This window comes from Conger conger, chromosome 14 (assembly GCF_963514075.1).
Source record: "Conger conger chromosome 14, fConCon1.1, whole genome shotgun sequence".
Taxonomy (NCBI): domain Eukaryota; kingdom Metazoa; phylum Chordata; class Actinopteri; order Anguilliformes; family Congridae; genus Conger; species Conger conger.
Genome location: NC_083773.1, coordinates 27104396 through 27130083, shown reverse-complemented (window position 1 = coordinate 27130083; position 25688 = coordinate 27104396). Strand labels below are relative to the sequence as shown.

The window sequence follows — 25688 nt, the reverse complement described above, 5'->3', positions numbered from 1 at the left end:
AGTTTGGATGTATGCCCTAGTGTACAGCACACTATGTTGAAGTCTTGGCTTGTTTCAGAGAACTTCAGAGTAAACTTAGTAAAAATGTAAAAATCCAAAATCTGAGGCAAGAAGAATTTTATTTGAGAACTGTGTGTTCCTTCCACAACACTCAAAACCTGCTGTAATTCATTTCTGAAGCACGGCTGTCAAAGCTTTCACAAAAATGTTTCCACCATGCACTCTTGAGGTAGTTGAACATCAGGGTCATAACAGCATGCCATATTGAATTCACTACACAGGGCCGCCCCTATATTTATTCTCAGGTGTGGACTCTAGCATATTAAAAAGGCACAAAGCTGAGGCATAGCTGGTATTAACTCAGGTTTTAACCCTGAATGGATTACTGACTAAGTAGTTGTCCATTAATAGCTCAGGTTAAGAAGTCAGGAATGTTGTTTACAGACTCAGCAATAGTATGGATTCTGATTCCTCAAGCATTAAATATAAAATAAAAATAATGAATATTGAAAATGCCTTTTCAAAATTTATTTTATTGCCTAAAAACATGTATCCCTCAAAAGCCAATTAGTGTGAAACTGGAGGGTTCACACGTCAGTTAAAACACACAACAGTGACTGTCCATCCTGAACCATGGTTTTCCAAAAGTTCCAAGAGCTGTATGCTCTTGCACATGCAACAAACATGCCAAAGTAGCTCTGGCTTGCTCCATGGAATCAAACTCATATTGTGCAAATATACATATGGGAATCTTAATTCTACACACAAGCCTAATAAGTACGACAATATGGCAATTTGGTCATTGGTCAACATTTGATGTTGGTGTGTGTATGTTTGCTGACGAATCAAACCAAGGTTGCAAATGGTAAACTTCAGCACACTTGAAGTATATTAAAATAATATACTTAAGTATACAGTTTTTTCACACAGGGTGGTATGGAACCAAGATGGGAAAGGTCCACCATAGCTTTTTAGATAGTGACTCAGAGCTTTCTGTCTCACTGAGTCTGTTTGCTTTAACACCTGGAATTCAGTTATAGGAAACACAGCTTGTTTTTTTAGGAAGACAAGCAGATGTTGTCTGGAAATAAGAATGTACAGATTTTTTTTGTGGCATACAGACATTTGTAGTTTCTAGTGTCTAAGGCACTCTAATAAATCCAACTAAAGGCTGAAACCAGTTTCAACTGACAACATTCAAACTTGAATCTTGCTGATTCTATTGGAGAAAATATGGGCCCATTTTGTCCAAGGCAATTGAGACTTGCACCTCAAGCAGAGAAAGTCCAAGTTTGCACCTGTGGAAGATTGCAGTCAGTGGATCCTGCGAAAAGCACTGCAACTGTTATATTGAGAGAATAATAAAGAACATTACAAGATTGGTTGTAATGCTTACTGCTTATTTCTGGAATTTCAGTGCATTCAGAACATTTTGTACTGATATATAGCAGGTTTTTCTTGCCAAAATGAAAACCAGTTCCTTTGTATCTACCATGCCTGGAATATATTCTGTCATTGACAGGCCATGTTTGGAATGTTACCTTGGAAGATTGGAGAACATTGAAATTATGATGTAATCGGATAACCAAATTTGAATCTCACAGGAATATTCGCCAACCCACCATGCACTGGAGAGCAACAACATGCTGTCCATGCCCAGATCCATAATAATCAATCAAACTGCAGTCAAACAAAAACCAGAACTGTCTCTGGCCCTTCTGGACCATGGCCGTATACCACATTGTGTAGATGGTTGGCGCATCACTTCCTGCTCTTCTTCTTTTTCTTCTTCTCCTCCTCTTCCTTCTCCATTTCAGCCTTCTTCTTCTTCTTCTCCTGCTTGATCTCCTTGTACCTCCACTTGGGTGGCTCCAGATGGTGCCTGGACAGGTGCTTCTTCTTCTCCTTCTTGGGCGTGGGCTCGCCGGAGCGGGTCACGCGGATCTGCGGGATGCAGCCGGTGGGGAAGACGCTGTTCCGGCGCGCCCTGCTGCGGGGGAGGAAGTTGCGCGCGCCGTTGGAGGCCAGCGACAGCACGCTCCCCCGCCGCTCCGTCTCCACACAGCACGCCACCGTGTCCGACGCCCCGGAGCCCACCGAGGCCGAGGCCGAGACGCTGTGCCGTAGCGGCCCGTCCGTCAGGTCCCTCCCCGGGTGCTGGCGGGCCAGCTCGGGGACCGCCAGGCGCCGCTTGCCGGCGGAGGGGGGGCTGGTGGGGCGGAGGGGGCGGCAGCCGGTGCAGACCAGCGGGCTGCGGAGGCCGGTGGTCATGCGCACCATGTGGTCCAGCACGCCCCCGTCCCGCGGGTCGTGGGGGAGGCTGATGGCGAAGGTGGACTTGAGGCGCTGGGTGATGCGCTCGCCCCGCGTCTTGGCCGCCGCCGCTTTGGCCACCAGCTCCTGCAGCTCTGGCCACTCGGGGGCGTAGGCGTCGCCGAACTGCTCGGCCCGGGGGCGGAGCTTCAGCCGGCGCAGGCGGTACAGCGTGTCGTAGCGCCCCGTCTTCAGCGCCCAGTCCCGGGCGCACTTCCCCCGGGCCGTGTCCACGGCGCTCAGGTCTGCACCTGGGGGGAGCGGTGGAATAACAAGGAGAACGGTGACTTCACATTTGCTTTTGAGTCTGAAAAATATTTGAGTTTAGATAAAAATTAATGGAAATAATATAATTAATCTACTGTGACTACAGTTGAAAGTTGGAACTGTGAAATTGACTGAAATTTACAGGAGATTTTGTAGAATATAGTTACTCTTGACAATGAGCCAGTGGAAAGAGGAAAACGGAGTGTATGTATAATGATGATGTTGAGTGCATCTTTCTTTCTGAGAACTGGCTTGTTTTCCTTGTAATAGAATTTATTTCAGTTCACAACCTTTTGTGAGATAACAGAAATGACCTGTACTTTTAAGCTTCAGATCGCCAGTTAGCATGTGTATGTACTATGTACTTAAAAGCATTAGGAAAGCAATAAAAACAATGACAGGATTAACTGATTGTGTGTAGATGAACTTTGACCCCACAGTAGACTCCACTGAACTACCATTGGCTCTGACTACATGTTTGGCAGGAGCTAAAATAAACCCTGTAAATCTACACTCAGATAATCCACAGGCAGCCAAGTAAAGCCAGATTACAGGTTCAGATCAGACGACTGAGCATCTTCAGATCTGTTCTTTAAACCAGCCGGTGCTTACGTCACTATATGTCACTAATTCTTCTCTACTGCTTATTTTACCCTGCTTGTTACAAGTACCCATAAACTCCTGCCTCTTGAGGGACATGCCGGCTAATTGGTCATTACATTTCCATACTATAATACATTGAATAATACATTTGAATGAATGGAAGCGCTCTAAATACTTCTACCAATACACGCCAATGCATTTTCATTACAGCCGAATTATAAATTATATTGGTTTTATTTTATTCAATAGTGATTTATGTAAAAAGACCTGTACGTTTTGCCTCATAGGTGTCAGGACAGCAGCCATATTGACATTGAGTGACTGCATCTTAAGGCTCTTCCATGTATTAAGGTTAAGCATAAATCTATAGCTATTTTTAATTTTTTTTTCATTGGTATCCAGCACCAAAGAGACTGGGCCTGGCTCCCTTTTCAACATTGTGAGTGAATGAGTCTTCACTGAAATGTTGCGGAATTGAGCTTCTCTAGGTGACCATCTTCTGACGAGACAAAATACCACTTTAGGCTGCCTCAACCCTGGTCATCTCTGCTGGTATCCGTTCTAGCACAATATTGGAACTCAATTTTGGTATGTGGTCAGGTTAGCTGAAGATGTTCATCAGAACTGTTGCCTTGTTTTGTTTCGAGTTGTATTCATGAAGTCCTTGCAGATAAGATTGCCTGCCAGTTGAATGTAGTATAACGTCCTGCAGCGTGTTGAAGCCGGTGCTGCCTCAGGGTTGCGGAGGTGACCCACCCGCCATGACCAGCGCAGCCACGCATTCGTTACGGCCCTGCATGGCGGCCTTGATGAGCGCTGTGAAGCCGCGGGAATCCCTGACCTCAGTGTCCGCTCCGGCGTAGTAGTTCAGGATGTAGTTCAAAGTGATGATGTAACCTTTCCGAGTACAGAGAGAGAGAGAGAGAGAGAGAGAGAGAGAGAGAGAGAGAGAGAGAGAGAGAGAGAGAGAGAGAGAGAGAGAGAGAGAGAGAGAGAGAGAGAGAGAGAGAGAGAGAGAGAGAGAGAGAGAGAGAGAGAGAGAGAGAGCACAGTGATAAATACCTGTTTCCGTCATCGCTGTGCTAATATCCATTTTTTAATTACCTTGAATTAAATTGGTTACTGGTGCTTTTGTCCCCACCCCTACTGTATGACTGGCAGCTGCAAGAGAGAGACTCTCAGAACAGCTGAGGGCATGGAGCTTACCTGCCTGGGCAGCCATCATAAGCGCAGTGTTGCCATCATTGTCCTGGTGGTTAATATCCAGGAAGGGACAGTGGTGGAGGCCTATGACGATGTCCACAAAACCTTTGGAAACAGCCACCATTAGGCCGTTCTGTTGTCCAATGCAAAATAACATAGGGACATTTGGTAAAGAAAACAGGCTATTCAGCCAATCTAGGCTGGTCAATTTGCATAAATTTCAGAGCAGAGATGGAAACTCTGGTGCCAGAGCACAACAGGTTATTTACTCAGTTCTTCAATGAATTCAAGATGCAAACAGAATCCAGAAAATGTTCTCCAGAACCAGGGTTTGAGACTTCTCTCCAGCACTGTAGGGTTATTCAAACACTATGATCTATTTCCAGCTGTCCAGAGATGAATCAACTCCTTAACATCAGTGTGAAAAGTATGTTTATATAATTCCCCCAGACCTTGTTCTGCTGACTCAACCCAAGTCAACTTGAAAGTTTGTTAATGTAAACTTCTTCAGTCTGTATCTCCCATCAGCCTGTATCTCCCATCAGCCTCTGTCTCCCATCAGCCTGTATCTCCCATCAGCCTGTCAGCGGAGCCTCCCCAGCACATAATCTCTTTTCCAACTGCACTCCACAATGTGGAGTCATTTTATTTGAAAAGTAAATTATTTTGAAATTAACATTCAGAAGACGAAGCAGGCTCTAACTGGCCTTACCCAGCCGTTGGCGTCCAGCTCCATGACCTCCTCCTGAGTGACGCCCCTCTCCAGGATGGCATGGAGGCTGTGCACCTGGTTCCAGGCGCAGGCCTCGTAGAGCGTGCTGGCGGGCCTGCTGTCCCGCCGCTCCTCCTGCTCGTAGTGCGGGAGCACCGAATCTTCCGAGAACACGCTGTCTGAGTCCGATTCTCTCCCAGAGATGGACGCCTCCAAGGCGTCCTCGTCCGGACCCGTGCCCAGGTGGGGGTCCTCCGCCACCCTTGCCCCCCGTACGGCTGCCATTCTGCGGCCCTGAGGTCACTGACTCCAAAAGGGCTCTGGCGTAGCCTACATCGCAGTTGCACCCCTAGGGAGACAAAGACGCAGTGGTCAAAATACAAGCCTGTTTTACAACTAATGTGGGGGAACTTAGTTCATAGTCCTGAATAAAGAGTCAAAGAACGCAAATACTATGATATTAAGTATTCTTTATGCTGAGATTTGAAATAGATTTTTTGGATTGTCCACTGCAGGAGGATTTGCTTTAGATTTTTGTGGATCATGTTGCATAGATACAGAGATCACATAAACCAATTAGTGGTGCATTGGTTTGGGCTGCCAACCTGAAGTGAACTGAAAAGTGAACCAGTTTACACATCAGGCCTAAGAATAGATGCTCACCCAGGTTCTTTAAAACCTTGTTACCCAGAACCAACAATAGCGTCCTCACGTGTGTGTGTGTGTGTGTGTGTGTGTGTAAATATATGCATATGCAGTGCAGTCTGTAAGTGTTTGGACAGTGGTACATGTGACTTATCAGAAACGGCTGAGAAGCCAACTGTCCAATTACTTTTAGTCCTCTGAAAGGGAGGGACTTTGTATAAAAAGAGCTAGAAGTAGTTCCTACATGGATTACCCAATATGGATACAAATAAAATTAAAGGTGACAGTATGCACTTTAACCTTATTACATTACATTACATTACATTATTGGCATTTGGCAGACGCTCTTATCCAGAGCGACGTACATTATATTAATGACTTAATTTAAAATCTAATGTGCTGTAGTACAGAGCCATATCATTATATAATATCATTTTGTTTTTATTATTGGCATATAGTGTTTTCACACATAGGCACACACATCCACATACATACACATAGTATGCACGCATATGTAATACTTATCTATAGAGTGGAAAAAACGTACTGCTGCAAAACTAATTAATGAATCGGGGCATAGGTTTTCCCATGAAATCTAATTATCTGATCACATATCAGAGGTTCAGCTGTGCTCATCAGATGTTCTGGATCTGCAGTAATAAATAATTTGCTGAACATGCATTCCCGGTGGTCTCCTCAGGTATGCAGAATATTTTCTGGGAAATTGTGTGGTTCAGTCCATATATGTCAGCCCACATCCATATCCCCCTTGTAGTGCCTGGGGGTTCAATTCCACACCATGTTGCTTTCTGAATTGGAGTAGCCCTTCTTCCCATCTCTTTCTGTCACCCTCTCTGATTTCCTGCTGTCTGAGTGAAGAGAATAAGGCCTAAGGAGGATGGACTGTCTGCTCTACTTTAAACATTTAAACATTTTCACTTCAGCTCCTTTCCATAACATTGGTTGCTAGATGTCAGGAGTGTCCATTCTAAGGAAGGGCTGTCATGTAAGAAAGGGCTGGTGTGGGAGCAGCAGACCATGCAAATCAAACAATCAAGTATTTTACCAGTTTGATTGGTTAAAGCAGAGTTTAAGCGTAAACACAGACCCTTCATCTAAGATTGACCAACCGTGGTCTGAAAAATGCTAGTATAATGCCCTTGGTACAGGTGTAACTGTGCTCATGGGTACATATTTCAGGGTATAAATAGTGCACTCTACAGCATATGATGTTGATTAGTTCTGTTAAGATCTGTCTGAAACCTTGATTACAAAATTGGATTAATTTGTATGTTTAATGAACACAGGTGAACACGAGTGGTAATTCTGACTATTGATAGTGTATCAAACTATGCAATTAAGCTCAGATAGCACAAAACTGAACAGAAAAATGTCTGCCTCAGGACCAGAGGGGCCTACCCCTTGTCTATGCCATGCTCTTCAGTATCTACCTAATAGAAGTCCTCCTCCTCAGATTGTCCTGTCAGTGGCTGAATGATCAGTGAAATGCTAATCAAGGGGTGGGCAACCCTGATCTTCTGATTTTCATTGTTACACAGAATTTTGTTAAGTAAGCCATTCGATTTCACTGTTTATGCTGTTATGGGAACACAAGAACCGGGAGGCCCTGAAGCCGTTCAGTACCAGGGCTGGCCACCCTTGTGCCAGATTAGGGGGTCTGTAACCCTGGTTCTGAAGAGCCATGACCTCTGCTGGGTTCTGTTTTCACCTTAAACCAGGGGGTTCAACCAAATTCCCAAGGGGTCACGTTGTCTTTTTGTGGTTTCCTTTCAATCAGCTGCCAATTAAGGCCTTGAAAACAAGGTGTATGGATTATTCAGCCAGTCATTGACTTAAATTAGCCACTGGTGCCCTTTGGTATACTGCCAAAAGCATGAAGGACACACATTCAGGAGGTAGGGCACCATGCTGTTGGCTGACACTTTTAACACTTTTTCTAACAATTCAAACTGTGCCGGTTGAACTTGCACATCAAGCACTCTCCACGGTTAGGTTCAGCTGCATTCACATGCATGCCAGTAAATTCCAGTGGTTGACTTCCAGCTGGTTCAACCATCTTGTTGTAAATGGTGCCGGACAAAAGGAAGGATTCAATGATTGAGTGGTCCCTTGGTTGGTTGGTTGATTGACATGTTTAAATGAGCAATTCCAGTGTTGTAATCAATTCCTCAATGCACGTCTTTTGAGTTGGTGGAAGTGAGTGATAAAAATGTAATCCACCATTCTCTAGTAGCCCAGGCTCCCTTAACCCTGGAGGGCCACAGGGTCTGCTGTTCTTTGTTTTCAATTTAAAACCAGCGACCACATTTGACCCAGGAAACAAGTGAAGGTGAATTAACTGTGTAATTGACTCCTTTAATTGATTAATTAAATAATGATTGATATTCAGAAGATCCCATGGCTCTCCAGGCCCTGAGTTCGGAAGCCCCTTCATTAGGAGGGCAAAACCAATGGAAAGGTCCCTGTTCTTTTTCAAAAAGTATAATCACAAGGTGGTGCATGTACTTTAAAGGAAGATTCAAGTGTTTTTCTCAATCCTTATTGGCCTGCAGCCAAACCTTTTACAGATTGCAGATTGCAGACAAAAAAAACAGACAGAATGACCCTACATTGAAACCACACATGGAATATTAACATGCATTTATTCTACTGAAGCAAAATAAATTATGCATATGTGCACCTGTGCTGAATACCAAAATAAATTATAAAGTCATAGAGAAGTGCATGTGTGTACACAAATTTACATTGGGAAATGATTTCAATCTTTCCCAAGGAAGCTGAAAGACTTTGGGATCCCTTAAAGTTTGGACTTTCAACCTGTCCTACCTACCTTTCAAATGAGTGCTTAGTCATTACTCATTTGCTATAATTCAGGAGGAGCTGAAATGAGAGGCGCCCCGACTGCATCAAGCTGGGCGTTTGATCCGCGACTAGGATTCCGAGCTGTAGCAACCACGTTAGAGAGTGCACCAGCCACAGCCATGCAGTGCCACGTGCCCGAACTGTTGAGTAATTGGCTCGGTCTGAAAGCCCGCTGAATGGCAGCTAAAGCATAAAGCCCCCAGTCTAAGAATACCAGGAGCGACTGGCCAGAACTCACGTCTCTCTAAGCCTGTCACCGAGTTAAAGGATATGACAAAATACAACTGACGTCCCTTTATGCTCAACAGCACGTGCATTGATGCCTCACAGAGTTCAGGCACCCACCAGAGACATAGCTGGGAGGGTTTGGCCTTTGAACCCCTTCTCAAATTCATCGTTCTTGTTCAGAATTTCAACTTCTGCCCACTGCTTCAATCTGTATAGTAAATATCTGACTTAAATCACTATTGGAGAATAATGCAATTCACTACTTTAGTTGCCAATTCCACAAACCATGAAAACAGTGTTTCCTTTTTACTTAGTGCTGGTAGTGCTAATTCATATGACTGTAATTTTGTGCAGTAAAGGGCTATTGTGGGTAAAGTTCTCTAATTAGAGTATTTTAGCAATTATATTTGGGTTTGTCAAAATTCTATGCTGAATGTTATTGTGCGATTTTTTGAAAGCTTTAATTATATTGAAAGCCATAGAAACATGAGCTGAGCTTAAAACATAAACATAAACAAAATAAATTTGAAAATCCTAGCATAAAGCTGTTTCACACTTTACTGTACGAGTTACTACAGCAAAGTTATCAGAAAATCAACCATGCATCTACCGTATAGCCAAGATCAAGATTAACCGCATGTAACGCTTGCATCATCAGATGGGTCCTATTACAGTTTGGCTCTGACAATATGCACAATATTAGTTAATACAACCATCGAATGCAAAATAAGCCTCGGATTTGGCCACAGGAGCTGAGCATTCAGGTGGATGCACTAGTTGTCCCTGCACAAGCGACTGGTTGGGATGTTAGACTTACCCCAAAGAAGGCAAACTTCCCTTGTCCTTGGGCCACCTGCAGTGGGACCACAGCCTCACTCTGACTGTTTGTGCTTTGGTTCCTTTCTCCTCTATGTTAAAGTGAGACGGGTCTCCTGGGCTGCTTCTGGCATGTTCCGATGGAGCAGTTCTGCTACACTTATCGCTGTGGGATAGAGCTGACAAGGCAGATGACACAGAGGTTCCCTGAGCATGTTACTCTCCTCAAAGCCCCCTCCGCAACTCAACTCAACCCCACCCCACCTCACCCCACCCCACCCCACAACGAGAAGAGCCTTAAAATGGACCGTGGTCTAACTTGGTTGGGATGCTTCCTCTCATCCCGATTAAGGGAGATTTGTGGAGGGGATTTAACACAGTCGTCACACACTCAGTACAGAGAAAACTGCCACTCTCAAAAAGAGCAAAGGAGTCTTCCATTGAACTGCTTTTACATACATGTGTTTAATGAGGTGTGACAGCGGAGAGCTTAACTGAAGTGGTGAAGTGGTGACCTGGGGAACTAGACTGGGTCGGGAGGGCATGGGACTGTGTATCCAATCAGCTGGTGGGAGTGGAGGGTGAGAAGATAGATGTCAGTAGAGAGCAGCTATATGACCTGGGCAAAAAGTGCCATGGGATCTTCAATGACCACAATACAACCAGGAGCTCAGTTTTTGGTATCATCCCCAGGACAGCTCCATAAGCTCAAACCCTGGTTTAAGACATAGTGTTGCTTGCATGTCATAATGTACCAGTTTGTATTAATCTCTATACATTATGTCACCTACTGTTACTATAATGTTATTTTATCTTCACCCTACTGCAAGCTGACATTTTTGACATTGTATGCAAGTTATCATTCGCCTAGCATGGGACTGCTGATGGAACCTAGCTGTTTAGCTAACTATGTATTGATGCAACTGCTGTTTAGCATGCATTGTCCCCTTGTCGCTCTATTAAAGTAATAACCCATCCCAATCCTGCTTAACTTCAGCTGTTTGACATAAGAAGGGCTCATGGTAGTATGGCTGCTGGCTAATTAACTAAGAACAGATGTAGGTTTTGCACTCCAAAGACAAGTTTTCATGTCATTATGTATTATTGATTAAAGGAGACACTTCAGTAAGAGCAAGGCAGATGGCTTGGCATTCAGACTATCCTCAGTGTAAAGTGTCTGTCTGTACCCACTCAACATACCTGTGACCGACTCTCATTGGAGGCAGGTGTTGCATTTGTAGAATTAGTGTACAAATGAACATAATATGAGACTGATTAAACTACAATATTGCACTCATAATAATAATAATAATAATAATAATTAAGAATTTGTTTTGTAGATAGGCTAGTTGGGCAGAAATACGCCCCCGTTCAAAAGTTTGGAATCACCTTGTCCTTTTCGTATTTCATATTTTAACTAGATTCAGCTGTAAATTAGGCTGACACAGTACGGAACACATTTGTTGCCAAAATGGCTTTAAGTCATCAATGGTTCAAGGTATCAGATGAGACTCAAACCATCAAGCTTCTGCAGAAACCATTCTTGTAGTATCTACTGCATAGCAGCAGCACTGTGGTTTGAGGCTCCTTTGTTACCTTGGGCCCTTGACGACTTAAAGCCATTGTCCTTTTCTTGTCGATGTGGCTTGGTTGGGGTGTACGGTATACAATTCATGATCTAATCAACAATTATGATCTTGTAGCAGTTCACAAAAGGTACATATCAATTATAAATCTGTCTGTCAATATGACTGGTTTTTGAAGTTTGCTTCCAAATACCCATCTTTCTCTGGTATCCAGGTTATTGCCCATATTAAATTAACCAACAATTAATTTTGTTTATTTTTTTTTAAGTTTTACTAATATACCTTAGTTATATTAGTTTTATTAGTTAAGTAAGGGCAATGAAATGCTGGATTAATGCCCAGATGGGTTTTACGACTTCACTAGTGAAGTCACTTGATCTGTTCTGCAGGGCTTTCCTCACTGAGGAATGCGGTCATTCAGCAGAAGTTTTACGATCGTGTCCACTGATGCTGGTGTTGCTGGTTTGCTTTTGCCCACCTTGAAAAATGATCAGTGATTTACCAGGCCATGTTTCCTTCTTTCTACCAGTACAAAGGGACCAATGAAATCAATTTGAATGTGTTGAAACGGTCCTTAGGGGGAAGGGCTCGGGGGTATAATGGAATCTTTTGGAATTGGTCCCTGCACATACATACGTAGTTTACAGTAGGTTTGGGTTTTTTGGAAAATGCTCACAAGTCCTTTTCCTGCTAAGTCCCTCCCCTATATTCCACTTGAATTTCTGAACCTGTGGTAAGCTAAAGTGATAGCATTCCAAGCTCCCTTTGTTACCTCTATCAGTTTGCCAGTTATGTACAGTACTCTACATTAATTGTTTGTGTAATCTAACATCAAACTGCCACGTCTCTGCTTTTCCAGCTGAGTTTGTGCTTCCTTTGAGATGGGGGAGTGTAGTTACGGTTGCCGCTGTGACGGCGTCATCGGTTGTGTGGTTCCCTTGTTTCACCTTTTGTGTGGGTTTGACTTCAAGTGTGCCAGGAAGCTTACAGGCCACCAGTAAGTTGGAAGCTATTTTTGCTCCAGAAGCTGAGTTTATCTGTCCCCATATGCTACCAAAATAATGTTCCCCACAAAATCCATAAAGCGAATCAATGTAAATAGCAGAGGTGGAAAGTCCAGGCATCTGAAAGTAAAGGTTCTGCCATGTGTTGGCCAGAAGAGCAGCTTGTACCGCAGCTTGTACTCTTGTAATTACATGCTGGTGTCCCCTGGGCCTCTGTGTTCACACTGGTACTGTAACACCCAACCAGTCTTCATTTCCCTGCATCTTCCTGCAACAAAACAGCAAATCCATGTAGATGCATATAGTCTGGTGATATGTGACTAGAATTAAAATTGAACTGCACCAGTACCTTCATTAACCTCTTCACCGTTGCAGGATGTAGTGAGTTTAAGGTTTAGTTTGATCCTGCTGCGGACTTTGTTGGCCTTTGTTGTGATATTTCAGCTTTCACTTCTGGTTTGAATCCTGCTACTAATTGCTGCTTAGCTGGCATTGAATCATTGCACATGCACTCACGGTTACTTTCAAATGCATCCCAGAATCTTTCAGCAAACTCATCACATTTCCCCTGGGCGCCAGTAACGTCCAATGATTTTATTCCACTGGCAGCCATGTTGCAATGCTATCTGCAGCGCCGCTTTGAAGGCACCTTTAATGTCTTCATACGGTCTAATTTTCAGGTCCGAACCCCAGTTTGGATCATATTTAACCAGATCAAGAAGTTGGCCCCAAGCTTCGCATGATAATTTCACCCACATTTGCCTGCACATGAGACAAATGTGGGTGAAATTTAGTTCCACACTGCAATTCTCTCATACTGCGCCAGAACTTCACTGTGTTCTTTTCACGATTATAGAGGTCTTCACTTGCTGGCAGTGGCACGCTGTGTCCTGGGCGGCACACCCAGTTTTTGATTTGAGGTTTCACCCCAGTCCGTGCTCTCAATCTGTGCCCCCAACACCCCCACCCGTCCACAATTGCAATCTCTCCCCAGTCCACCAAATTTCTCCTATACATCCATGATTGTCACCACTACTGCTTTTGCTATATCCCACATACAGTGTCTTTCCCTGACAGGGGATCATACACAAGTTTGACCTCAGACATATCAGTTAATGCATGTTGAGTCTCATGATTATCCTTTTTCATTTTTTTGACAGTAGCACTTTGATGTGCGGCATATTTCAGTGTCCTGTTTTGCCACGTGTGTACAGTTATAATGACAACAGTTTGGTTGGGGAATTTCATCATCAGCCAGTCTGGTGAAATGTACATTTGAGTCAACTTCTTTATCACAGTCCTTGTGAAAACGATTGGCTGATTTTTACCTGCATGGAGGTTTTTCATTCATTCTCCATTTGACACTCAAGGTTTTGGGTTGACCATAATTGTTATTGTGGGCACAGAGTCCCGTCACAACATGAGAGCTCTCGGTATGGCATGGCCTACCCCTGCATTCCTTCCTGGTCTGAAATCGAGGGATATCTTCCCAATATGAAACCAAGAAATAACTTCCTGGTCCTGTATGGAACCGAGGGATGGCACATTATATAACTGAGAAATGTGTTTGAATGATAATCGCTTAAATCTTTCTCAATTTTCAAACAATAATATTTATTTGTTCTTAGCGTCCACAAGCTGACAACCAGATGGCTGACTGATAACAAGAGACTCATCGGGAAGAATGTAGAAAAACACGCCAACCTTATTTCTGTACTGCTGGTCTTCCTGAGGGTAGCTGCAGAGGCTATGAGAGAGAATGGCCGGACGCCATTTGACGCCAAGAATGTTAGACTCCAGGCCGGGGAGGTTAAAAAAGCAGACCAGGCAAAGTATATCCACAGTTCTTTATCCTGCAGAAGGGTAGTCCATCCACACACACTTGCATGTCCAAGTCCCGGAGAGGGACAGTCCCAATCAGTGTTCATATAATTTATGTTTACATTATGCACTCCAGCTACTAGCAAGTCGTCATTTGTTATGGTCTGCTAATTTCCAAATATGGTTGGTTTCTTTATTACTTCTGAGAGAGCTTGGGCGGAGCTTTCTTACCACGCCCAGGCATTCTTCACCTAGAATAAAATATTAGTTATTGTTTTGGTACAATACGAGTGGTAAGTTCTATTAGTCAAGCTTTCCAAGAAATACATACAAATCTAATATACTATCAATCTAATATATAATTTAATTGTGTGTTATTGTTATATCTATAGGGGTGTATGCATTATGGATTATATGTATGTTCTTTTACATTGTGAAGTTTGTAAATTGTTTTTGGGCTGTGGAGGCAAAACAAATTAGTGGATAATCTTTTTAGTATGAAATTCATCTGCACATTTTAACTCCTACTCAGTTGGGCAAACCCAATCTTATCAGTCAACTTCAGAATCTACTTTGCAGTACTTTAAAAATCAGTGTTTTATCATGCACTTTTGGCTATTACAATATTTGCGCACAAGATGGCAGCAGCACACACCGGCCTCTGGATGAGGCAGTTTATCGCAATCTGACAAACTTGCCAGCCACTATAATATGGTGGAATCATACAGCTATGATTTGATTATTACGCATATTCATCAAAGTTGTAATCTAGATTACATGTAAGAGCATTTGGACAGTAACACATTTTTGGTTACCCATCTGGTGATGTCTATGCAGTCATCGAATGCTTTGACTTTGACTGCTTTTACTGTATCCCACATACAGTATCTTTCTCTGGCAGGGGATCATGCCCGAGTTTGACCTCAGAATCATTAAGCACCTCACGTATATCAGTTAATGCACATTATTAACTAATATCATTAATGAGTCTTATGATTATCCTTTGTCATTCTTCTGGAAGTAGTACTTTGATGTGTGGGGTCCTCTGTTCGGCTATTTTACGATCAATACATAATGGAAAATGAATGAGGCAACATTAATAGATGAGTAAATGGATTTAGTCATTTAGAATAGTAATATCAATGCACTGCATCATGTGGTCTATTTTTTTCTCTGTGCGACAAATTATAAAATCTATAGAGAATAATCTATAAAATAATCATTGCTCAGGTCAACAGAACAGCAGTGGGCCTGTCCAGGAGGAGCAGATCTGCGCAGATCACTGCTGAGGTGTTTGGAGGAGGGCCGGCGGGCTTGGCACTATGTTTAGTAACAAAAGGCGGTTTTACAACAGCCATGTGCTCGGCTAATATTAGATTCTTGGCACTGCAGCACCATTGCTTGGCCCTGGCTTGAAGGGGCTTAACCCCTACTATTTTCAAACCGGGTCTTTTTCTTTTCCTTTACAATGACGCACTTGCACAAAGTCACACAAACACACACACACACACACACACACACACACACACACACGCAAGTTCATGTATAAACATTGTTACACATATATAACTAAGACACATATGCACAATTAAAGTCACATTTGCATCTTCACACAAATACATTCAAACATTCTTTTGCATTCACTCACACTCAGAGGCACACATAAATAATGAAGCCGCACATACACAATTCAATTCACACATACATGCACACACATACACAGTGAGCTCCATAATGTTTGGGGCTAAGTAATTTTTTTCTTAATTAGGATCTGTAGTCCTCAACTTTAGATTTGTAATCAAACAATTCGCGTCTGCAGATTCTCAGATTTTTCAAGGTTGTATATACTTTGCTTTTTAATATACTTTGCTTTCACCATGTATAAATTACTGCACTTTTTATACATAGTCCCCCCATTTCTGGGCACCATAATATTTGGGACATAATAATGATATGTAAATTAAATTCAGGCTCTTTGTTGTATATCCTTTGCATGCAATGACTGTTTGAAGTCTGTGACCCATAGACAGCACCAGGTGCAGAGTGACCTCTTTGATGATGGTCTGCTAGGTTTGTACAGCAACCATCTTAAGTTCCTGCTTGTTTTGGGGACGAGTTTTCTCTTTGGTATATGAAACACATGTTGGATTCAGATGAGGTGAATGACTTGGCCGGTCAAGAATTTTCCAGTTTTTGGCTTTGAAAAACTCCTTTGTTGTTTTAGCAGCATAGTCTTCTATAGGTTGCAGAACCATCCAATGAGTTTAGAGGCATTTCCTTGAATTTGACTGAATGTATTTGTTTGTACACATTGGAATTAATTCTGCTGCTGCAATCAGCTGTTTCATCATCAGTGAAGACAAGTGAGCTAGTGCCTGCACCAGCCATACAGTAGATGCCCAAACTATAACGAGCCTGCCACCATGTTTCACAGATGAGGGAGGGGTGCTTACTGTAAGATCTTGGGCATTTCCTTTTGGCCTCTGCACTTTGCACAGGCCATCACTCTGATACAAGTAAAACTTTGTCTCAGCCCTCCAAAAGACCTGTTTTCCACAGCTCATGGTCTATTAGATACTTCTTAGCAAAGTGTAACCTGGCCATTCTGTGGATAACCGATTTGCTTCTTGCCGTGTAGTCTTCTGCAGTTTTCTGCAGATTGTAGTCACTGACACGTCCACTCATACCTTCTGAAGTGTGTTTCGTATCTGCTGGACAGGTGTTTGGGGGGTTTTGTTCATTACGGTGAGAATTCTTGGGTCATCCTAGAAGTCTTCCCAAGCCTGCCTGGCACTTTACTGAGCTCACCAGTGCTCTTTCTTCTTAATGATATTCCAACAGTTGAATTTGGTAAGCCTAAATTTTGGCCTATGTGTCTGACTGTTTTTTTTCTTATTTCTCAACCTCATAATGGCTTCATTGGCACAGCTTTGGTCCTCATGTTGACAAACATCAATAACCAACTCCAAAGGTGATCAAAAGCGTAGAATCCGGACTTGATACGGAAAGCTCTCTTATACCTGCACTAAGGAAACTATTTAAAACACTTAACTAATCGGGAAAACCTGTGAAGCTATTTTTCCCCAAATATTATGGCACCCTGAAATGGGGGGACTACGTATAAAAAGTGCTGTGCTCAACATGAAACCAAAAATACCCCAAATCAAAGCTGAGAGTCTGCACTTTAACCATATGTACATTGTTTGAATACAATATTGGTAAAATATTGGTGTACGCAGCCAAATCAAGAAAAAATGTCTTTATAACAATCATTATGGACAACTACCATTACATGACACTCATACATGCATAATTAAAACACAGTAACACATGGATGTGTGGACATACAGAAACACATAAAACTGTCTCACATGTACACACACAAATGACAAATGTGCTCTGAACAAATCATTCGCCACAAAATTTATATGACCAATGATGATCATTGAAAACAGAATCTAATGAAGGAGGGATGAGATAAAATATCTCATATCCCCCATTAATGCCCTGACTTCAGTTCCTGCCTAGAGTGAACCCTATGCCGGCAGCTTCCATCAGTAAGGGATATATGCCAGGGACAGCAAACACAGTTAATACACCCAAAAACCAAACTGACTCACACAAACTGACTCACACAATCTAACTCACACAAACTGACTCACACACACTCACTCACACAAACTGACTCACACAAACTCACTCACACACACTCACTCACACAAACTCACTCACACACACTGACTGCACATACCAAACTCACTCACACACACTGACTGCACATCCATGACCCAAGTGCAGCATATGTACAGTACCTCTCAGACATACTTGCACACACACACTCACACATACACACACACACACACACACTCACACTCACACTCACACCAACCACATTGTACAGTATACACACCAGACCAAATGCTTGAATACACACACACACGGGACATGGCAGAATTGAGAGATCCCTGCTGTAGCAGTTCTGATTGCAAGGGGCAGCCAGGGACAGATCACTCTATCTGACGCAGAACAGAGCGAGAGAGAAGAGAGGAACAGAGAAGGACAGGGAATGGAGCAGGGAAGCCAAAATGAAGATTGAGGAGAGAGAGATAAGAACAGGGAGGGGAATAAAGTAGCAGGGAGGGAGGGAGGAAGAGAGAAGGGGGATAAAAGGACGGAGGTGTAAGGGGGCGGAGACTGGGGGCGGAGGTGACATCAGATAGCCAATGAGAGACCCGGCAGGGGAATTTCGGGGGGTGGGCTGCTGATCGTGACAGCAGTTTTTAGGAGAAAAGAGAAAATTAAAGGGGTGCAAGAAGAGGGGGATAAACAGCCCAGAGGAGAACCGGCAGATCTGAGCGAACAAAACAGATGGCTATAGGGAGAGATTATACAGTTTAAGACAAAACTTTCTCTTTTAACCGTTTGAAGAGTAGGTTTTTTTGGAATGTATTTTTATTTTTCTTCTAAATTCTAAGTCAGTGTTCCAGAACTCCATTGCTAACAATTGCCAGTAGTGATCGCTAAATCAGCATTAGCATGTTCAGTTAAGAAACTCCTGATCACATATTTGGATCTTACACCTTGACGGGTTAAATTAATGCTTTTTGCCTGGAATCCTGACCCTGAGCACTGAGCCCTGGTTTCTGAGCGGACTCGCTGTGCTGAGAGAGTGCCTGGGGGCTGCTGAGAGGAACGGACAGAGCCCCTCGACCTGGGCACCGCTGGTGAAACGGCCCCCCAGAACCCTCACAGCCGAAAGGACCCACACTTTCTTTCAAGAGGATTAACCGCTCAGCGACACCAGGGCTCCTGAGCAGCAGACACGGGAGGCTAACCCAACATCGAGGGCTGACACAACATCTCTTCTGGTGCAAACCATTGATTAGGAAGAGAGATAGAGGAGAGGAGGAGAATTTAAACTTGGTTAAATTATTAGGCATTGAACAGTCATGCCATTGTGATATATTTGAATGTGACGGTCAGAGATACGGAAGAAGGTGAGGAGGAAGGTCACAGGATGAAAGCTCTGCAGAAGAATCAGGGGCGGACGGACCAGATCTTGGGTGCCATGGCAGACATGTTGACCTCCATGGCACTGCCCAGCCAAGAGTGGGTGAGTGTGAGAGAGAGACAGAAACATAGACCCCGATGACACATTATGGAGAAGTGCTAAACCATGATTGACCTTGCATGGCACAGTTGGTATGATGCCATGGACATGTAAATTCATTCTCTGTTTAAGTCCGCAGTTGAAACAAACAAACTTTCTTGCCTCATCCCACTGATGTAAAACTGCTGCTGAAACATATGTGCGTGCGTGTGTGCGCGTGTGCGTGCCTGTGTTCGTTTTTTCTTTCCCGTCTGTGGCTGGCTTAGTAACACTTGATTCCTCTCACACCTGCTTAAAGGAGCTACTGCTTGAACAAGATGTCTTTGTTGGTTTTTGGGCCCAAGCGCACGCTCAGCTCTCATTTAGCAAATGGAATAAAAACAAGATTGATACGGCGATGCGCTTTACGTTTTAAGTAGCCTATGTACAGAGCAGATCTATGAACAGAGTGGCAAGGAAGCACCTCCAACAGTTTGAGCTGCTGGTCTGCTAGCAACAAGACCATCCACCAGCTGTCGTATCTTTCCGCTTCTCAGGTGTCCACTAACAGTGCGCTGTAGTGTAAATGTGCAGTACGCTAGCAGCCGGATAGCGCACAGCTGTATGCTTGTTTTAGCTGTGTACCATCACTATAACATCTATGCGCCTGTACACAGACACAACTACAGACTCCATTGTATTCTGCAACGTCAACAACGCGCTAGTGGCCATTTTGAGTGACTTATATGAAAGGATCACTCAGCTAATGCAGCACAGATGGCATCGGTTTCAGGCTCTTCTGCTCCGTTGACCAGGGAAAATGTGCAAAACAGACTCACAGAAAGAACCTCAATTTTTTTCTAGTAGGAATTTTGACAGTTGGCCCAATCCACTTTACAGGAAAAACAATATGTCATCATGAGGCAAGATCAAAATAAGAATAAAATGTTCTAACGTGGCTGTAAATCTTATATTGGCCCAGATTCAAACCAGGCAAGCTAGCTTTGTCCCTAACAAGGTTATGTTTTCTATGCATTTTGTTTATTAACATTTTTTCCTCATTTTTCCCCCCAAAGTGATTTCAGGGGCAGTTCCGAACTTGTAGTACCAAACAGACATACTGGACAAAAATTTAACAAAACCCACAGTAATTATTTGACCTCAAAGGAAGTTAGAGACTTTGGTTAGGCTCCACTCCCTACCCCCAATTAATTCATTACATTACAGGCATTTAGCAGATACTCTTATCCAGTGCAACTTGCACAGCTTTTGGAATTATACATCCATTTATTCAGCAGGATATTTACTGAAGCAATTCAGGTTAACTATCCTGGTCAAGGGTACAATGGCAGTGTCTTACCGGGGAAACAGACCTGTACCCTTTTGGCCACAAGCCTAGTTCCCTAACCATTAGCCTACACTGCCTCTTTTTTTGTGACAGACCAGTATTCATCCACCAGATTGCCCTGGCAGCAGATTAGTAAGAGAACATCTGGTATTTTGGTGTTTTGAACAACAACGTTAACTAGGGCTGGACAACCTATGAGTGGATAACAGTGACTGCACATGCAAAGCTATTGACATTTAGGCTAGGTGGGACTTGGCAGAGGTGTCTCATAATATCCGTTATAGCCGGTTACACTGCCAGATCTGGTCCTGACTACCGAGTCACGGCTTGCTTTGCTCTCCCACTAAGGAAAGGCCTCAGAATAAGGCAGTAGCTATTTACATAGACATTCCACAGGTGAGATAAGATAAACTTGATAACAGCTTCTTAGGAAAAGTGAGGGAGAAAGTGTGTGTGTGTGTGTGTGTGTGTGTGTGAAAGAGAGAGTGCGTGTGTGTGTGCATTAGAGAGAGAGAGATATGTAAACAGGTAGCATTCATTGGCAGCCCCAGGAAACATGCAGATCCCAAGGAAAGTAACGCTGACTAAGGTGACTCAGTAAAAACATAACCCCGAGCACATTTACAGGCTGAAACTCTTCAACACGCCCTGCCGCTCCGAGCTGCCTTGCTGATTAATTGCCACCTCCAAGACTTTGGCTACACAGCCAGGCTGGTTTGATCAACTGATATGCTGTTTCCCATAAAAGGCTGGCCCTGACAGGCTGTGCCGATCCCCCCAGTCCCCCCCCCCCCCCTCGCTGCAAAGTCCCTGCGTTTCCACTCTCATCAAATATGGAGCTGCTGGATACATGTAGGAGATTCACATTGGCTTTGTATGTGTCATTATATTCTAGTGATGGTAAATTGGTTGGCTTTTATTGAATTATGTATTTCATCTGACAGTTTTGGTTTCTGCAAATTATGTAATAATTATTCTTCTAATGCTGCTGGAAAAAGGAACTAATTTGAATATGATTTCAGATTCTGAAATCTTTGTTGTTTCCAAATCATATTTTTCTACCAGTCATTTTACAGTGGGTTGATTAAATTCTAATTATTGTTTGACAAGGAATTTTTCAGTAAAACTTGTAGGTAGTCTCTGGAGTGTGCTGGGTCCCTCGTGCAGTTCTATTTCTAGGAATCCCCTCTTATGAGGTATTTTTGGATGTTTGTTATGGAAGGGCTTTCCTGTTTGTTGTGCTTGAGAATGTGGGCAACCCATGAGTTCCAGCCTGCTCGTTTTTGGGGACAACACCTACCTTTAAAAACACATTACAGAAAAACGTACTGGCTATCCAATTTGGGTCTGATGCTGCCTATAATGTGTAGATGGTTATTTTCAGAAAAAATATTATTTGTTGTATATTATGAGAGAGATTACACTTTCTGTAAATAACAATAATTATCATAAAAACTTGCTGCTGACAAAACAACAATCTGCTCAGGATCTGCACCTAACGTTTTTTCTTTAACTTTAAACACACATTTACTGCACTCTAATTTTAAAGGGGTGGTTTTGTAGTTTTGCAGTCTGCTTTCCATGGTTGTTCCTGGAATTCCATGCTTTTTTTCCCAGGAATATTCCATTCTGATTTGACAGAATCAGACATCAGCAACTCTTTACACCCTCCTGAATAGAGACATAGTGATCACCTGCTGTTGTAACTACACTTATTAAAGAGAGTCGACATATCAAGATGCCATGACGCTATGGCCGCTTTTGTCCCTGCATAATTCTTAATTTCACAAGACACTCTAACCTTCCTAGACAGCCTTCTTCAGTCACTGTAAGCCAGTGTACCACAGAGCAAGTGTGGTAGTAAGAGAAAAATGGGGGGATTTAGTGTTGTTTTTTGAAGAGAGAATATCTTGTTGTTTGTTACCAGATCCCATCACTTTTTGGTTAATTGCTTAACCTATATATTAATATTGGGCATGATTTATTAAGACCTTAAAGTGTGCAAATTGTTTTAATAACGAGACCAATAATTATCAATGATCAGGAAAAGCAATGCAGTTCACTTTGGTTCAGTATATCTTGCAATTCAACTGAGGAGATATGTCAGTTAGTATTTTAAATTTGCATTCTGTCCTTGTCTTGTTTTAAAAACCATTTAACCCTTTACTCCCAGGCCTAATTTCAATACTATTAAATAAAGCTTTTTTACTGTGTGGCGACACATAGCAGAGACATGTATAATGACTGAATTTGAAGGGCACATGTGGACCATCAAGACTAAAGTATCAAAACCTAAGAAATACATGAGAAAGTATGGTACACACATAATCTTCATAAAAAGCAAAAAAACAAACAAAAATGTTTATGCTGTGGCCAATTGCATACTTGTTTTTTTAATATGTTACCCCACCATATACCCAACAGGAACAAACATCCTCACCTCCATGACAAACACAGGAATCATCTCCCAAGGAGTGTTACTAAATGTTGCAAACCATTCAGAGTGAACTTCCTGTTCCATTAACTTTTGGAACATAACAGAATGTTCTTCCTAGAAAGACAGGATTAGGGACAGGAGCTTTTCACTTCTGACAGCCAATTGTGTTAGTTGTAGTTCAGTGATTTCCAAGTGTTAATCTTCAGTAATAAGGTAGTTAGTTGGAGTCCTACTTCTGAGTTTTGTAGTGTAGCTTGAACCTCAAATATTCCAACAACTGAACATGTCTGGCTGCTTCTGGGTTGAACTGAGTTCGGGGATACCTTCAAATTTAGAATTTATATATCTGTGATTTAAAAATGGCTGTCCGCACAGTTTATTTACAGCCTCATATATTACAAAAGTAGGAAAGCCAAAATCTGCTTTGGCAGCAGTCGGCAGAAGGCAACATTAGACATAGCACAAACAGTTCAAAGGCACTTTTTTAGGATTAAATGTACGATTCAGTTATCATCCACAATTATTCATCATTAATACTTTTCAGATTTTATGTAACTGAAGCTAACCACATGTATGACTCTTGAATGAATGCAATCTGGAGCTCAATGTGGTTTCCAAATAAGAAAATATGAACATTTTGTCACAGAGATATTCTGTTTACTGTTTATACTATGTATGCTTGACTTTCACTTTTGTTTCAAATTTTTTTAATTCTATTTTTGCCAATGTTGTTTTCTTTATCTGTTCTGTCTTAATGCAATATATATTCTCCTTCAGAAGACCATACATGGGCAGATCTGCAATATGCCATCAGCGACTTCAGTCGAGTCATTGAGTAAATCCTTTGGATTGTTTGCCAAGACAGTGATTGACACATCATTAGCTTGTGTCAAAGTGTTACCATCACTTAATTTAACAGTTAATGGAGAAAAAACTGTATACACACATTCACACTTAACAGTTATATGCCAAAAACACACAGGAAATGGACATACGAATGTGCACAATACATGCAGACTCATACACATGCTCAGACACACACATAAACATGCACATGCACCGCACTTGACACTTAACCCTTATGGCTTTAAATCCCAGCCCTCGTATATTTATGCAAGGGCAGCAACAGGCCAACGATGACGGTGAGAAAGGGAGCAGGAGGAAGGGAGGGGTTGAGGGAAGGTTGTAAAGGAATGGGGAGATTAGACAGTGCATAATTCTAGGTGTAGATACAGCAACATAATTTCTTACAGATTTTCAGTGTCAAGTTTTAAAATGAATGCTAGGCAATGATTACACCTGATTTTTTTTGTTGAGTTGTTCTTGTTTTTTGTTAATATCTAAAGGTTTCTCAGTTAAGTTAAGGCGCCACCTGCAGGTGAGGTTCGAATTCCTTTTTCTTTTCAAGATAATGTATTACAGCAGTACCTGAAATGTCCCCAACTTTAAATCCCCCTCTCAGTGGGATCAAGATTATCCTCATTTTCAGTATCAAAACTATCCTAATCTCCACCTTAGAATTTTGGGATCAGGATCAGGATCACAGCTTCTTGTTTTGAAATGCCCAATTTTTATATTTAATCCTATTCGATTACTGAAATTATATGCAAAAACACTGTAATACAGGGGCTCAAGGACCCCTGACCTAATACCGTACCAAACCTTATGTAGCATCGAATTTTAAAAAGATATTTGTATGGATGGACAAAAATAGATTAGCTTTAAAGTTGGCTGTAACCAATGCTGTAATAAGTATACAATTACATTAACATGATGACCTGGTATAATATTGACATAATACTGTATTAGGAAACATTAAAGCATTTGAATTGTGTAATTTCCCATCAAAATAAGTTGCTATAAAATAGAAGTAATATTTATCTGGTTGCTGGTCGTGGATGGGATCCTTGCCGTGTTTGTAAGTGCTGGTTGTGGATGGGATCTTTGCCGTGTTTGTAAGTGCTGGTTGTGGATGGGATCTTTGCCGTGTTTGTAAGTGCTGGTTGTGGATGGGATCTTTGCTGTGTTTGTAAGTGCTGGTTGTGGATGGGATCTTTGCCATGTTTGTAAGTGCTGGTTGTGGATGGGATCTTTGCCATGTTTGTAGGTGCTGGTTTTGGATGGGATCTTTGCCGTGTTTGTAGGTGCTGGTTGTGGATGGGATCTTTGCCGTGTTTGTAGGTGCTGGTTGTGGATTGGATCTTTGCCGTGTTTGTAGGTTCTGGTTGTGGATGGGATGAGGGGCTGTATGATAAGGAGATAAGCCACTTTGGGGCTGATCAATAACACTTAAAATGCCACTGTCAGTTTCACCACAGGTCACCAGCGCTTCCTCTCTAGGCACATGCACAAATACTTCTGAGCGCTTTGCATTCAAACCCCCATAAAACAAAATGGACCGTGACACAATTTTTTTTTGTTTTGGCTCTGTACTCCAAAACATTGGATTTGAAAGAAAACCATGAACATGAGGATAAAGTACATGCTGTCAGCTTTAATATACGTAAGTATCTGTTCTGGATGATCCGAGCAGGCATTACAGCAGAACACATTTTTCTCCATAGTCACTACACAGATCACCCGATATGGATGAACAGTGAGCTCCATACTGTTTGGCTTTTTATACACAATCTGATGCACGTAATGTTTCAGATTAAGGTCAAGTGTGGAGCACTACAGTATGTATAAAAAACAAAAATGAATTGAAAATGTGAAACCAAAGTGTATAAAAAT

General features: G+C 42.4%; 2 protein-coding genes across 2 annotated transcripts in view; one reads left to right on the top strand and one right to left on the bottom strand.

The window, feature by feature from the left end:
- Positions 1–941: 941 nt before the first annotated feature.
- Positions 942–9756, bottom strand: ankrd33ab (ankyrin repeat domain 33Ab). The gene is made up of 5 exons (XM_061220922.1): positions 9672–9756; positions 5099–5447; positions 4390–4519; positions 3940–4080; positions 942–2564 (listed from the first exon to the last, which is right to left on the bottom strand). The coding sequence occupies exons 2-5, from the start codon at positions 5381–5383 to the stop codon at positions 1762–1764; spliced, it is 1359 nt and encodes a 452-aa protein (XP_061076906.1). The 5' UTR covers positions 5384–5447; positions 9672–9756; the 3' UTR covers positions 942–1761.
- An 8821-nt stretch (positions 9757–18577) lies between these two features.
- arhgef25b (Rho guanine nucleotide exchange factor (GEF) 25b) overlaps positions 18578–25688 on the top strand; it is a 68771-nt gene continuing 61660 nt past the window's right edge. The window contains exon 1 of the mRNA XM_061220249.1: positions 18578–19194. Coding sequence (XP_061076233.1) covers positions 19099–19194 — 96 coding nt within the window. The 5' untranslated portion in view covers positions 18578–19098. The remainder of the gene's footprint in view (positions 19195–25688) is intronic.

Coding starts and splice junctions, on each gene's coding strand:
- ankrd33ab (XM_061220922.1), bottom strand. CDS start 5,383: ATGGCAGCCGTACGGGGGGCAAGGGTGGCGGAGGACCCCCACCTGGGC. Junction 4,520..5,098: donor AGCTGGACGCCAACGGCTGG/GTAAGGCCAGTT, acceptor ATTGGACAACAG/AACGGCCTAATGGTGGCTGT. Junction 2,565..3,939: donor GGCTGCGCTGGTCATGGCGG/GTGGGTCACCTC, acceptor CGCTCCCCCCAG/GTGCAGACCTGAGCGCCGTG.